The sequence below is a fragment of the Oncorhynchus tshawytscha genome, unplaced genomic scaffold (genome assembly GCF_018296145.1).
Source record: "Oncorhynchus tshawytscha isolate Ot180627B unplaced genomic scaffold, Otsh_v2.0 Un_contig_7511_pilon_pilon, whole genome shotgun sequence".
Lineage (NCBI taxonomy): Eukaryota > Metazoa > Chordata > Actinopteri > Salmoniformes > Salmonidae > Oncorhynchus > Oncorhynchus tshawytscha.
Window position 1 is genome coordinate 57501 of NW_024608677.1, and position 16474 is coordinate 73974.

At 43.6% G+C, this 16474-nt stretch overlaps 1 protein-coding gene across 1 annotated transcript in view; it reads left to right on the forward strand.

Annotated features, from left to right (window-relative positions):
• LOC121843715 (receptor tyrosine-protein kinase erbB-4-like) overlaps positions 1 to 16265 on the forward strand; it is a gene marked incomplete at its 3' end in the record, with an annotated part of 62989 nt that extends 46724 nt beyond the window's left edge. Inside the window, exons 5-10 of the mRNA XM_042313497.1 lie at positions 4132 to 4287; positions 5726 to 5801; positions 10709 to 10855; positions 15178 to 15275; positions 15808 to 15835; positions 16194 to 16265. Of these exons, the coding sequence (XP_042169431.1) occupies positions 4132 to 4287; positions 5726 to 5801; positions 10709 to 10855; positions 15178 to 15275; positions 15808 to 15835; positions 16194 to 16265 (577 nt within the window). The remainder of the gene's footprint in view (positions 1 to 4131; positions 4288 to 5725; positions 5802 to 10708; positions 10856 to 15177; positions 15276 to 15807; positions 15836 to 16193) is intronic.
• Between the last annotated feature and the right edge of the window lie 209 nt (positions 16266 to 16474).

Consider the following 16474-nt stretch of genomic DNA (forward strand, 5'->3'; position numbering starts at 1 on the left):
CACAGCTTCGCTCATTGGGCTTTGTCATCAACATTAATGTGTTGGCAGGACATCAATTTTCTCCAATGACTAACCATCTTGATAATAGGCCCAATTGCAGTCCGTGTATACACATTGAGGGGAGCTTGATATTCCGATGCATTCTGTCGAACCGTGACAAGGTTAGCTGTAAACATTACAGCCAGGTCACCTGTCATACAGGTCAGAATTCGATGTCCATCCATGTGTGAGGACGTTGGGAGATGACGTAGAAACCAGACACTCGGGGGGCAGCAGTGACCGCTGTTACCTTCTAGTAGGTTTGGGTTTTACTAGGGTGTAAACATCTGCCAAAGGTAATCATCTGGTGCCAAAGTTTACAAGTTTCCATCCAATTTTGATAGTTTTGTTTTAAACCTATCCCAGACCTTAGCCCGTACCTTAACCATTCAGAGTTAATGTCTAACCTTAACCATTCAGAGTTAATGTCTAACCTTAACCATTCAGAGTTAATGTCTAACCTTAACCATTCAGAGTTAATGCCTAACCTTAACCATTCAGAGTTAATGTCTAACCTTAACCATTCAGAGTTAATGCCTAACCTTAACCATTCAGAGTTAATGACTAACCTTAACCATTCAGAGTTAATGCCTAACCTTAACCATTCAGAGTTAATGCCTAACCTTAACCATTCAGAGTTAATGCCTAACCTTAACCATTCAGAGTTAATGTCTAACCTTAACCATTCAGAGTTAATGTCTAACCTTAACCATTCAGAGTTAATGCCTAACCTTAACCATTCAGAGTTAATGACTAACCTTAACCATTCAGAGTTAATGCCTAACCTCAAACCATTCAGAGTTAATGCCTAACCTTAATCATTCAGAGTTAATGCCGGAACTTAATCTTAAACACTTTGAAATTTGACTTTTGAGAAACATGTATGAACTTCTTATTCTAACGTGAGACTGTGAGAGCAGGTAGAAACATGTATGAACGTCTTATTCTAACGTGAGACTGTGAGAGCAGGTAGAAACATGTATGACGCTGTAGTGGGAGTGTGTCAAAGATACGCAAACACACACAAACAATTCAGGGTGTGACATACACACACACAAACACACACACACACAATCCCACTTTAAGTCTGTCCTCTACATACACACAGGTCAAGTCTGAATACCTGTACCTATGTTCTAAATCAGATAGGGGACGGGCTGTACCAACATGAGTCTGAATAACATACCTACGTACTAAATCAGATTGGGGACGGGCTGTACCAACATGAGTCTGAATACCTGTACCTACGTTCTAAATCAGATAGGGGATGGGCTGTACCAACGTGAGTCTGAATACCTGTACCTACGTTCTAAATCAGATAGGGGACAGGCTGTACAAACATGAGTCTGAATACCTGTACCTACGTTCTAAATCAGATAGGGGACGGGCTGTACCAACATGAGTCTGAATACCTGTACCTACGATCTAAATCAGATAGGGTACAGGCTGTACCAACGTGAGTCTGAATACCTGTACCTACGTTCTAAATCAGATAGGGGACGGGCTGTACCAACATGAGTCTGAATAACATACCTACGTTCTAAATCAGATAGGGGACGGGCTGTACCAACATGAGTCTGAATAACATACCTACGTTCTAAATCAGATAGGGGACGGGCTGTACCAACATGAGTCTGAATACCTGTACCTAGTTTCTAAATCAGATAGGGGACCGGCTGTACCAACATGAGTCTGAATACCTGTACCTACGTACTAAATCAGATAGGGGACGGGCTGTACCAACGTGAGTCTGAATACCTGTACCTACGTTCTAAATCAGATAGGGGACGGGCTGTACCAACATGAGTCTGAATACCTGTACCTACGTTCTAAATCAGATAGGGGACGGGCTGTACCAACATGAATAAATAATGGATAACAAAGCAGGTACGCATCTGTTGACATTCTCAGTATGGAGGAGTATGTTGGTAAGAGTATACATTCTCAGTATGGAGGAGTATGTTGGTAAGAGTATACATTCTTACTAAGTAGTACGTTCTAAATAGTAGGTGATAGGATTATTACACGGTATGCAGTAGATTCTAAATAGTAGGTGATAGGATTATTACACGGTATGCAGTAGATTCTAAATAGTAGGTGATAGGATTATTACCGGTATGCAGTAGATTCTAAATAGTAGGTGATAGGATTATTAGTCGGTATGCAGTAGATTCTAAATAGTAGGTGATAGGATTATTACACGGTATGCAGTAGATTCTAAATCAGTAGGTGATGCACGAGTATGTAGTACCTATTCTAAATAGTAGGTGATAGGATTATTACACGGTATGCAGTACATTCTAAATAGTAGGTGATAGGATTATTACACTTAGTATGCAGTACATTCTAAATAGTAGGTGATAGGATTATTACACAGTATGCAGTACATTCTAAATAGTAGGTGATAGGATTATTACACGGTATGCAGTACATTCTAAATAGTAGGTGATAGGATTATTACACGGTATGCAGTACATTCTAAATAGTAGGTGATATTTCATGGATTATTACACATAGTATACACAGTACAGTTCTAGTAAATAGTACAAGATATGGCCACACATTACACAGTACAGTACATTCTAAACCTAGGTGATTATTTTCGGTATGCAGTACATTCTAAATGTAGGCCCTGTCTTATTATTGTCATGGTCTGCAGGGTACATTCTGTGATGTGGAATCAGAGGGAGGTATTGGACTGGGCATGTGTGGACTGGGAGGTGTGTGGACAAGACACATGGTGGATGGGAGTGTGTGGACTGGGCGGTGTGTGGATGGGAGGTGTGTGGACTGGGCGGTATGTGGATGGGAGGTGTGTGGACTGGGCGGTGTGTGGACTGGGAGGTGTGTGGACTGGGCGGTGTGTGGATGGGAGGTGTGTGGACTGGGTGGTGTGTGGATGGGAGGTGTGTGGACTGGGCGGTGTGGGAGGTGTGTGGACTGGGAGGTGTGTGGACTGGGCGGTGTGTGGATGGGAGGTGTGTGGACTGGGCGGTGTGTGGATGGGAGGTGTGTGGACTGGGCGGTATGTGGACTGGGCGGTGTGTGGACTGGGCGGTGTGTGGACTGGGCGGTGTGTGGACTGGGAGGTGTGTGGATTGAGAGGTGTGTGGACTGGGTGGTGTGTGGATTGGGAGGTGTGTGTGTGAAGGCGAGGTTCATACACCTCCTGTCCCAACACCTCCTGTCCCGGTCTGTCAGGGTCACTCTCCCTAACACACCTCCTGTCCCAGTCTGTCAGGGTCACTCTCCCTAACACACCTCCTGTCCCAGTCTGTCAGGGAGAACAGGGCAGGGCAGGGAGAACAGGGCAGGACAGGGCCGGGAGACCAGGGTAGGGGAACAGGGCAGGACAAGGCCGGGTGACCAGGGTAGGGAGAACAGGGCAGGACAGGGCCAGGAGACCAGGGTAGGGAGAACAGGGCAGGACAGGGCCGGGCGACCAGGGTAGGGAGAACAGGGCAGGACAGGGCCGGGAGAACAGGGCAGGGAGAACAGGGCAGGGCAGGGAGAACAGGGCAGGACAGGGCCGGGAGACCAGGGTAGGGAGAACAGGGCAGGGAGAACAGCGCAGGGCAGGGAGAAGAGAGAATGATGGTGGTGGTGGTGTTGATGTTGATAAGGATTGTGATGATAATGATTGTGATGATGATGATGATGATGATGATGATGATGATGATGATTGTGATGGAAATGGCAATACACAATCAGAAAAATTGTGTATTTCTCTCTCCCTCCCTATCTCGCTGTCAATCTCTCTCTCGCTCTCTCCCTCCCTCTCTCGCTGTCGTTCTCTCTCTCTCTATCTACTCTATCCTATATCTATCTCTCCTCTCCCCCCTCTCTCTCTATTTGTCTCTCTCTCTCTCACTCTGTCTCTCTATCTCCTCTTTCCTCTCTCTATCTCTCTCCCCTCTCCCTTCCTCCTCTCTCTCTCTCTCTCCTCTCCCCCTCTCTCTCCTCTCGCTATCTCTCTCCCCATTCTCTCTCCCTCTCTCTCTCCCTCCCCTCTCTTTCTCTCTCTCTCTCTCTCTCCCTCCTCTCTCTTTCTCTTTCTCTCTCTCTCTCTCTCTCTCTCTACCACCATCCCAGGGTATGATGTATCTGGAGGAGAGAAGGCTGGTCCACAGAGATCTGGCAGCCCGTAATGTTCTGGTCAAGTCCCCCAACCACATCAAGATCACTGACTTTGGCCTGGCCAGACTGCTGGACGTCGACGAGAAAGAGTATAACGCTGACGGGGGCAAGGTGTGTGTGTGTGTGTTTGTGTTTGCGTGTGTGTTTGCGTGTGTGTGTGTGTGCGTGTGTGTGTGTGTGTGTGTGTGTGTGTGTGTGTGTGTGTGTGTGTGTGTGTGTGTGTGTGTACAGAATCACATCTAAATGTTTAATGTAAACCATTGATTAATATATACACTACCGTTTAAAAGTTTGGGGTCATTTAGAAATGTCCTTGTTTTTGAAAGACATCAAATTGATCAGATATACAGTGTAGACATTGTTAATGTTGTAAATGACTATTGTAGCTGGAAACGGCTGATTTTTTTATGGAATGTCTACATAGGCGTACAGAGGCACATTATCAGCAACCATTTTTATTTTAAAACATTTGCAAAAATGTCTGAAAACCTGTTTTCACTTCGTCATGATGGGGTATTGTGATGTCATGATGGGCTATTGTGATGTCATGATGGAGTATTGTGTGTAGATGGTTGAGGAAAAAGTTTTTTAAAATTCATTTTTGAATAAGGCTGTAACGTAACAAAATGTGGAAAGAGTCGAGGGGTCTGAATACTTTCTGAATGCACTGAATACCATTGAAAACAAGTGTGTTTCATTTTCCTCTTGAAGTTGCAGTAGAGAAGAGATTGAGATATGAAACCCTGTTATATAGACAGGATATAATACCGGTCATGTTCTAGTAGGTAATAGGTTTCCACAGTGTACCTACCTGCTGGGGGTTATTGGGTCCTCCAGTCCAGAAGAAAATCACATGATGTGGTACTGGTTGCTATGACGGCCAATGTTGACATGTTGTACATTCCACTGTAACAAGTGTAACACTGGCATATCACTGTCCATCCCAGAAAATGCCTTGCAACATGCAGTAGTCAGCCTTGGATCCAAGATCATGCACATAATGAAAGCTGACCTTCATATTTGGAAGACTGTTTCATTTCATTTCAATTCCTGCCATGGATATGAATGGAACATAATGGAAGGAGGCTACTCAATTCTTGACTAGGATTAGAATGTAGATGGTATTAACTGTTAAAAGTGTTAAGGTCAGTTCTACCAGGAATATGAAAACAGAGAATCTATTTTTCTACATAGACCCACACAACCTTTCCATCTGATGCATGATGATGAATCAGAGAGTTTTAGGTTGGAGAGGAAACATTCACCAACACTTCTCTGTTCTCTCTTGACATTTGTATCATCAGTGCACTAGAGTGAATAATCCTTCTCTCTCTCTTCACCTCTCCCTTTGTCTCTCTCATCCCCTCCCTCTCATCTCTCTCTCTCATCCCCCTCTGTCTCGCTCTCTTTCTCTCTCTCCCCCTGTCTCTCTCTCTCATCCCCCTCTCACTCTCTTTCTCTTTCTCTTGTTCTCTCTCTCGCACTCTCACTCCCCTCCCCCCGCTCTCTCTCTCTCTCTCTCTCTCCCTTTCTCTCTCTCTCTCTCTAGATGCCCATTAAGTGGATGGCGTTGGAGTGTATTCACTACAGGAAGTTCACACACCAGAGTGATGTGTGGAGCTACGGTGTGTGTGACATTACAAACAAACGATACGAGACGCATCATTTGCCAAAATGACCTGACTTCCTGTTTCTCCTTTCTCTCTCTTTCTCTTTCCCTCTCGTTTTCTCTTTCTTTCTATGTTACTTGCTTTCTTCCTCTCTCCCTATCTATCTCTCTCTCCCTATCTATCTCTCTCTCCCTATCTATCTCTCTCTCCCTATCTATCTCTCTCTCCCTATCTATCTCTCTCTCCCTATCTATCTCTCTCTCCCTCATTGTCTGTCTTTTGTTATCTCTCTCCCTATCTATCTCTCTCTCCCTCATTGTCTGTCTTTTGTTATCTCTCTCCCTATCTATCTCTCTCTCCCTCATTGTCTGTCTTTTGTTATCTCTCTCCCTATCTATCTCTCTCTCCCTCATTGTCTGTCTTTTGTTATTCTCTCCCTATCTATCTCTCTCTCCCTCATTGTCTGTCTTTTGTTATCTCTCTCCCTATCTATCTCTCTCTCCCTCATTGTCTGTCTTTTGTTATCTCTCTCCCTATCTATCTCTCTCTCCCTCATTGTCTGTCTTTTGTTATCTCTCTCCTATCTATCTCTCTCTCCTCATTGTCTGTCTTTTGTTATTTCTCTCCCTATCTATCTCTCTCTCCCTCATTGTCTGTCTTTTGTTATCTCTCTCCCTATCTATCTCTCTCTCCCTCATTGTCTGTCTTTTGTTATCTCTCTCCCTATCTATCTCTCTCTCCCTCATTGTCTGTCTTTTGTTATCTCTCTCCCTATCTATCTCTCTCTCCCTCATTGTCTGTCTTTTGTTATTTCTCTCCCTATCTATCTCTCTCTCCCTCATTGTCTGTCTTTTGTTATCTCTCTCCCTATCTATCTCTCTCTCCCTCATTGTCTGTCTTTTGTTATCTCTCCCTATCTATCTCTCTCTCCCTCATTGTCTGTCTTTTGTTATCTCTCTCCCTATCTATCTCTCTCTCCCTCATTGTCTGTCTTTTGTTATCTCTCTCCCTATCTATCTCTCTCTCCCTCATTGTCTGTCTTTTGTTATCTCTCTCCCTATCTATCTCTCTCTCCCTCATTGTCTGTCTTTTGTTATCTCTCCCTATCTATCTCTCTCTCCCTCATTGTCTGTCTTTTGTTATCTCTCTCCCTATCTATCTCTCTCTCCCTCATTGTCTGTCTTTTGTTATCTCTCCTATCTATCTCTCTCTCCCTCATTGTCTGTCTTTTGTTATCTCTCTCCCTATCTATCTCTCTCTCCCTCATTGTCTGTCTTTTGTTATTTCTCTCCCTATCTATCTCTCTCTCCCTCATTGTCTGTCTTTTGTTATCTCTCTCCCTATCTATCTCTCTCTCCCTCATTGTCTGTCTTTTGTTATCTCTCTCCCTATCTATCTCTCTCTCCTCATTGTCTGTCTTTTGTTATCTCTCTCCCTATCTATCTCTCTCCTCATTGTCTGTCTTTTGTTATTTCTCTCCCTATCTATCTCTCTCTCCCTCATTGTCTGTCTTTTGTTATCTCTCTCCCTATCTATCTCTCTCTCCCTCATTGTCTGTCTTTTGTTATCTCTCTCCCTATCTATCTCTCTCTCCCTCATTGTCTGTCTTTTGTTATCTCTCTCCCTATCTATCTCTCTCTCCCTCATTGTCTGTCTTTTGTTATCTCTCTCCCTATCTATCTCTCTCTCCCTCATTGTCTGTCTTTTGTTATCTCTCTCCCTATCTATCTCTCTCTCCCTCATTGTCTGTCTTTTGTTATTTCTCTCCCTATCTATCTCTCTCTCCCTCATTGTCTGTCTTTTGTTATCTCTCTCCCTATCTATCTCTCTCTCCCTCATTGTCTGTCTTTTGTTATTTCTCTCCCTATCTATCTCTCTCTCCCTCATTGTCTGTCTTTTGTTATTTCTCTCCCTATCTATCTCTCTCTCCTCATTGTCTGTCTTTTGTTATCTCTCTCCCTATCTATCTCTCTCTCCCTCATTGTCTGTCTTTTGTTATCTCTCTCCCTATCTATCTCTCTCTCCTCATTGTCTGTCTTTTGTTATCTCTCTCCCTATCTATCTCTCTCTCCCTCATTGTCTGTCTTTTTGTTATCTCTCTCCCTATCTATCTCTCTCTCCCTCATTGTCTGTCTTTTGTTATCTCTCTCCCTATCTATCTCTCTCTCCCTCATTGTCTGTCTTTTGTTATCTCTCTCCCTATCTATCTCTCTCTCCCTCATTGTCTGTCTTTTGTTATCTCTCTCCCTATCTATCTCTCTCTCCCTCATTGTCTGTCTTTTGTTATCTCTCTCCCTATCTATCTCTCTCTCCCTCATTGTCTGTCTTTTGTTATCTCTCTCCTATCTATCTCCCTCATTGTCTGTCTTTTTGTTATCTCTCCCTATCTATCTCTCTCTCCCTCATTGTCTGTCTTTTGTTATCTCTCTCCCTATCTATCTCTCTCTCCCTCATTGTCTGTCTTTTGTTATTTCTCTCCCTATCTATCTCTCTCTCCCTCATTGTCTGTCTTTTGTTATCTCTCTCCCTATCTATCTCTCTCTCCCTCATTGTCTGTCTTTTGTTATTTCTCTCCCTATCTATCTCTCTCTCTCCCTCATTGTCTGTCTTTTGTTATTTCTCTCCCTATCTATCTCTCTCTCCCTCATTGTCTGTCTTTTGTTATCTCTCTCCCTATCTATCTCTCTCTCCCTCATTGTCTGTCTTTTGTTATCTCTCTCCCTATCTATCTCTCTCTCCCTCATTGTCTGTCTTTTGTTATCTCTCTTATCTATCTCTCTCTCCCTCATTGTCTGTCTTTTGTTATCTCTCTCATTGTCTGTCTTTTGTTATCTCTCTATCTATCTCTCTCTCCCTCATTGTCTGTCTTTTGTTATCTCTCTCCCTATCTATCTCTCTCTCCCTCATTGTCTGTCTTTTGTTATCTCTCTCCCTCTATCTATCTCTCTCCCTCATTGTCTGTCTTTTGTTATCTCTCCCTATCTATCTCTCTCTCCCTCATTGTCTGTCTTTTGTTATCTCTCTCTATCTATCTCTCTCTCCCTCATTGTCTGTCTTTTGTTATCTCTCTCCCTATCTATCTCTCTCTCCCTCATTGTCTGTCTTTTGTCTCTCCTATCTATCTCTCTCTCCCTCATTGTCTGTCTTTTTGTTATCTCTCTCCCTATCTATCTCTCTCTCCCTCATTGTCTGTCTTTTGTTATCTCTCTCCCTATCTATCTCTCTCTCCCTCATTGTCTGTCTTTTGTTATTTCTCTCCCTATCTATCTCTCTCTCCCTCATTGTCTGTCTTTTTGTTATCTCTCTCCCTATCTATCTCTCTCTCCCTCATTGTCTGTCTTTTGTTATCTCTCTCCCTATCTATCTCTCTCTCCCTCATTGTCTGTCTTTTGTTATTTCTCTCCTATCTATCTCTCTCTCCCTCATTGTCTGTCTTTTGTTCATTGTCTGTCTTTTGTTATTTCTCTCCCTATCTATCTCTCTCTCCCTCATTGTCTGTCTTTTGTTATTTCTCTCCCTATCTATCTCTCCCTCATTGTCTGTCTTTTGTTATTTCTCTCCCTATCTATCTCTCTCCCTCATTGTCTGTCTTTTGTTATTTCTCTCCCTATCTATCTCTCTCTCCCTCATTGTCTGTCTTTTGTTATCTCTCTCCCTATCTATCTCTCTCTCCCTCATTGTCTGTCTTTTGTTATTTCTCTCCCTATCTATCTCTCTCTCCCTCATTGTCTGTCTTTTGTTATTTCTCTCCCTATCTATCTCTCTCTCCCTCATTGTCTTTTGTTATTTCTCTCCCTATCTATCTCTCTCTCCCTCATTGTCTGTCTTTTGTTATTTCTCTCCCTATCTATCTCTCTCTCCCTCATTGTCTGTCTTTTGTTATTTCTCTCCCTATCTATCTCTCTCTCCCTCATTGTCTGTCTTTTGTTATCTCTCTCCCTATCTATCTCTCTCTCCCTCATTGTCTGTCTTTTGTTATTTCTCTCCCTATCTATCTCTCTCCCTCATTGTCTGTCTTTTGTTATTCTCTCCCTATCTATCTCTCTCTCCCTCATTGTCTGTCTTTTGTTATCTCTCTCCCTATCTATCTCTCTCTCCTCATTGTCTGTCTTTTGTTATTTCTCTCCTATCTATCTCTCTCTCCCTCATTGTCTGTCTTTTGTTATCTCTCTCCCTATCTATCTCTCTCTCCCTCATTGTCTGTCTTTTGTTATTTCTCTCCCTATCTATCTCTCTCTCCCTATCTATCTCTCTCTCCCTCATTGTCTGTCTTTTGTTATCTCTCTCCCTATCTATCTCTCTCTCCCTATCTATCTCTCTCTCCCTCATTGTCTGTCTTTTGTTATTTCTCTCCCTATCTATCTCTCTCTCCCTCATTTTCTGTCTTTTGTTATCTCTCTCCCTATCTATCTCTCTCTCCCTCATTGTCTGTCTTTTGTTATTTCTCTCCCTATCTATCTCTCTCTCCCTCATTGTCTGTCTTTTGTTATTTCTCTCCCTATCTATCTCTCTCTCCCTCATTGTCTGTCTTTTGTTATTTCTCTCCCTATCTATCTCTCTCTCCCTCATTGTCTGTCTTTTGTTATTTCTCTCCCTATCTATCTCTCTCTCCCTCATTGTCTGTCTTTTGTTATTTCTCTCCCTATCTATCTCTCTCTCCCTCATTGTCTGTCTTTTGTTATTTCTCTCCCTATCTATCTCTCTCTCCCTCATTGTCTGTCTTTTGTTATCTCTCTCCCTATCTATCTCTCTCTCCCTCATTGTCTGTCTTTTGTTATTTCTCTCCCTCTCATTTTCTCTCTCTCCCTCATTGTCTGTATTTTGTTATCTCTCTCCCTATCTATCTCTCTCTCCCTCATTTTCTGTCTTTTGTTATCTCTCTCTCTCTCTCTCTCTCTCTCTCTCTCTCTCTCTCTCTCCAGGTGTGACTATCTGGGAGCTGATGACTTTTGGAGGGAAGCCGTATGATGGCATCCCAACGCGGGAGATCCCAGACATCCTGGAGAAGGGCGAGCGTCTGCCTCAGCCTCCCATCTGCACCATAGACGTCTATATGGTCATGGTTAAATGTACGTATGATACAGTTGAAGTCAGAAGTTTACATACACTTAGGTTGGAGTCATTAAAACTCATTTTTTAACCACTCCACACATTTCTTGTTAACAAACTGTAGTTTTGGCAGGTTGGTTAGGACATCTACTTTGTGCATGACACTAGTAATTCCAACAATTGTTTATAGACACACTTATAATTCACTGTATCACATTTCCAGTGGGTCAGAAGTTTACATACACTAAGTTGACTGTGCCTTTAAACAGCTTGGAAAATTCCTGAAGATTATGTCATGGCTTTAGAAGCTTCTGATAGGCTAATTGACATTCTTTGAGTCAATTGGAGGTGTACCTGTGGATGTATTTCAAGGCCTACCTTCAAACTCAGTGCCTCTTTGCTTGACATCATGGGAAAATCACACGAAATCAGCCAAGACTTCAGAATTGTTTTTAGACCTCCACAAGTCTGGTTCATCCTTGGGAGCAATTTCCAAATGACTGAAGGTACCACGTTCATCTGTACAAACAATGGTACACAGCTATAAACAGCATGGGACCACGCAGCCATCATATCGCTCAGGAAGGAGACGCGTTCTGTCTCCTAGAGATGAACGTACTTCGGTGCGAAAAGTGCAAATCAATCCCAGAACAACAGTAAAGGACCTTGTGAAGATTCTGGAGGAAACGGGTACAAAAGTATCTATATCCACAGTAAAAACCAGTCCTATATCGACTTAACCTGAAAGGCCACTCAGCAAGGAAAAAGCCACCGCTCCAAAGCCGCCATTAAAAAGCCAGACTACGGTTTGCAACTGCACATGGGGACAAAGATCGTACTTTTTGGAGAAATGTCCTATGGTCTGATGAAACAAAAATAGAACTGTTTGGCCATAATGACCATTGTTATGTTTGGAGGAAAAAGGGGGAGGCTTGCAAGCCAAAGAACACCATGCCAACAGTGAAGCACGGGGTGGCACCATCATGTTGTGGGGGTGCTTTGCTGCAGGAGGGACTGGTGCACTTTACAAACCAGATGGCATCATGTGGAGGGAAAGTACGTGGATATATTGAAGCAACATCTCAAGACATCAGTCAGGAAGTTAAAGCTTGGTTGCAAATGGGTCTTCCAAATGGACAATGACCCCAAGCATACTTCCAAAGTTGTGGACAACTGGTTTAAGGACAACAAAGTCAAGGTATTAGAGTGGAGACTTGTGGAGGTCTTGGCTGATTTCCCAAATTATGTAAATTAGCCTATCAGAAGCTTCTAAAGGCATCATTTTCTGGAATTTTCCAAGCTGTTAAAGACACAGTCAACTTAGTGTACGTAAACAACTGACCCACTGGAATAATAAGTGAAATAATCTGTCTGTAAACAATTGTTGGAAAAAGGACTTGTGTCATGTACGAAGTAGATGTGTAATTTTCATCATAGGTACACTTAAACTGTGACAGACAAAATGAGAAAAAAATCCAGAAAATCACATTGTAGGATTTTTCCTATATATATATATATATATATATATATCAGGTCGACCACCCGCCTGATATATATATATAGGATACAGCTCGTCTGGTCAACCTGATATATATATATAGGATACAGCTTGTCTGGTCAACCTGATATATATATAGGATACAGCTTGTCTGGTCGACCTGATATATATATATAGGATACAGCTTGTCTGGTCAACCTGATATATATATAGGATACAGCTTGTCTGGTCAACCGCCCGCCTGATATATATATATATATATATAGGATATATATATATATATATATATAGGATACAGCTTGCCTGATATATATATATATATATATATATATAGGATACAGCTTGTCTGGTCAACCTGATATATATATATTTTTTTTTTACCTTTATTTTACTAGGCAAGTCAGTTAAGAACAAATTGTTATTTTCAATGACGGCCTAGGAAAAGTGGGTTAACTACCTGTTCAGGGGCAGAACGACAGATTTGTACCTTGTCAGCTCAGGGATTCGAACTTACAACCTTTCAATTACTAGTCCAACGCTCTAACCACTAGGCTACCCTGCTTGTCTGGTCAACCTGATATATATATAGGATACAGCTTGTCTGGTCGATCGCCCGCCAGCTCGCCCCATTGCACTCATAAAGACTGTCAGGAAGAGAAGGAGAGAGGGAGGGAGTGAGAAAGAGAGTCAGAATATCCGGTGAATGTGACCTGTAGCAGTCATGCACACTGCACTGTGCTAACACACTCTAGATGGCCTTTGATGTTGAGTGACTTGGACACCCCAGAGATTTGTAATCCCCCCCGCTCTCACTCATCATACCCACAATGCAATGCAGAACCCCCCCCCCGTTCCAACTGACAGCTCCTGGCCCTCTGCCCCACTCCTGTCATGTCATCCACATGAACAGAGAGAGTCTGTATACGTGTGTGTGTGTGTGTGTGTGTGTGTGTGTGTGTGTGTGTGTGTGTGTGTGTGTGTGTGAAAGAGAGAGAGTGTGTGTCTGTCTGTCTGTGTCTGTTGTCTGTCTGTCTGTCTGTTTGTCTGTTTGTCTGTCTGTCTGTCTGTCTGTCTGTCTGTCTGTCTGTCTGTCTGTCTGTCTGTCTGTCTGTCTGTCTGTCTGTCTGTCTGTCTGTGTGTGTCTGTCTGTGTGTGTGTGTGTGTGTGTGTGTGTGTGTGTGTGTGTGTGTGTGTTCTTACAAGCATTTCACTACAATAACATCTGCTAAAATATGTGTATGTGACCAATAACATTTCATTAGATGTGTTTTAGTGAAACATGAACGCGTACGTGCACCCACCACACACCAACCCACTCACTCACTCACACACCCACCCACCCACCCACACCCACCCACCCACTCACACACCCAACCCACCCACTCACACACCCACCACACCAACCAACCCACTCACACACCCACCAACCCACTCACACACCCACCAACCCACTCACTCACCCACCAACCCACTCACTCACACACACACACACACCAACCAACCCACTCACACACCCACCAACCCACTCACACACCCACCAACCCACTCACTGACCCACCAACCCACTCACTCACTCACTCACACACACACCAACCAACCCACTCACACACCCACCAACCCACTCACACACCCACCAACCCACTCACTGACCCACCAACCCACTCACTCACTCACTCACTCACTCACTCACTCACTCACACCACACACACCAACCAACCCACTCACACACCCACCAACCCACTCACACACCCACCAACCCACTCACTCACCCACCAACCCACTCACTCACTCACACACACACCAACCAACCCACTCACACACACACATACTCTAGTACACAGACACACACACACACACACATACTCTAGCACACACACACACACACACACACACACACACACACACACACACACACACACACACACACACACTAATGACAGATTTAAGAGGAGATAGAATTAGCTGGGAGGTCAATCCTAGGAGGACTCCTCTCTCTTCTCTCGGCTGGCGAGGGAAAAGCATCCTCCATCTTAACGGGAGCATTCATTCTAATTACATGTTGACTGTGAGCTGTTGTTTGTGATTTGATTCGCCATAACAGCCGCGCCTCTGTGGCTGGGGAAAAAATGCTAGAGATGAAATGAGGATTGATTGCCGCACATTTAGATAATGCGCCAGCTCCCGCATGTTGGTTGGAGGGGGAATGAACAGGAAGGGAATGAGAGAACGAGGGAGAGAGGGAGAAAGAGAGAGAAGGGAGGAGAGGAGAGGAGAGGAGAGGGAGAGGAGAGAGAAAGAGAGAGAGCGGGAGGGGAGAGGAGGAGAGAGAGAGAGAGAGAGAGAGAGAAAGAGAGGGCGAGAGGGGAGAGCGCTAGCTAGACTTATTAGAGCTGATCTAAGATCAGTAGACACTGTTACGTCTCTCTCTCTCTTTGTCTTTGTGTCTGTCTCTCTCTGTCGCTCTCTCTCTCTGTCTCTCTTTTCATCTCTCTGTCGTTATCTCTCCCTCTCTTTCTCTCTCTCTCTCTCACTCTCTAACACTATCTACTGTACATTGTCTCAGGCCAGCCAATGACTGAATGGTATTTCATGTTATTCTAAGATTCAGGGTGATTCTGTTATTTGGTATCAGCAGTCACCATGGTGACCAGTGACCACTATTCCTCTGGGACTCAAATGTACACAACGTACTAAAATCCTTTTAGTGGGCCTGAATGAGCAGTACACAGTATTAGAGATAGCAACAGGGCACCTTAGCATTCAGAGGTCGTTGTTTCTACACATTACCTTACTATCTGAATCAAACGTGTTCTTTTATGACAAGCTGTGTCTTCTTTCTTCCAGGCTGGATGATAGACGCAGACAGCAGGCCCAAGTTCAAGGAGCTGGCTGCAGAGTTGTGTAGGATGGCCCGGGACCCCCAGAGATACCTGGTCATCCAGGTACGGCTCAGCCCTGCTCTCTCTCTCTGTCTGGTCTGCTGGTGGATGAGACACAAGGCAGTACAGTCCACTCCTGAGAAATGCATGAAAACCCTGTTTAGGAGTATTGCAGTTCGCTGAACTTAAATATTTCCTTTTTACTTTGCATATCTGCGTACTCTGGTTTAATGCACATGTCCACAACAGTCCCAAGATATTGTAAAAATCAGGATCATGTTGGGCAAGTAGACAGTTGAGGCATACTCTGCCTGAACTTGATCAATTCCAAATCAAATCAAAACAAATGGTATTTTTCACATCCGCTGAGCACCTTACAGTGAAATGCTTACTTACAAGCCCTTAACTAACAATGCAGTTTTAAGATAAATAATTGTTAAGTGAAAATAGATAAGTATAAACAGAGAGTAGCAGCAGCGTAAAAGAGGAGGTGTGTGGGGGGTTCAAACTTTAGAACCCAGTTCCTACATTTTAATATAAAAATTGATTTTATCAAACAAAACTACGCTACATTTTTTATCTCTGGGACCCTCAGGATGACAAACGGAGCAAGATTAGTGAATGTAAGTACATTATTTACCTTCAGAGGTGAATGTATCAGACCAGGTGCCATGATAGAAGTGTTTTGTTGTTGTGCACTATCTTCAAACAACAGCATGGAAGTGTTTTCACTGTCATAGCTACTGTAAACTGGACAGTGCATTTAGATTAACAATCATCTCAGCTTTCTGCCCATATAAGACATGTCCTGGGAGATGTTCTTGTTATTTACAACGTCATGCTAATCACATTAGCATATGTCAGCGCAACCGTCCCAAATGTTGGTGTTGCGCAGCAAAAACATTTAGCCATGCTGTGCTCTGCTGAACACAACCCAGTAGACAGTAATGTGATGTTGTGTATCTGTGTTTCTTAACTCAGGGGATGACCGTATGAAGCTGCCCAACCCCAGCGACAGTAAGTTCTTCCAGAGCCTGCTGGATGAGGGAGGATGTGGAGGACTTTATGGATGCTGAGATTGCCTGGTACCCCATCACTTTAACATGCCTCCACTATCATACACAGCCAGGCTCCGCGTCGACTCCAACAGGGTAGGTAGAAGCACGCACACACACGCACACACACACACACACACACACACACACACACACACACACACACACACACACACACACACACACACACATGCACAGAAACACCCC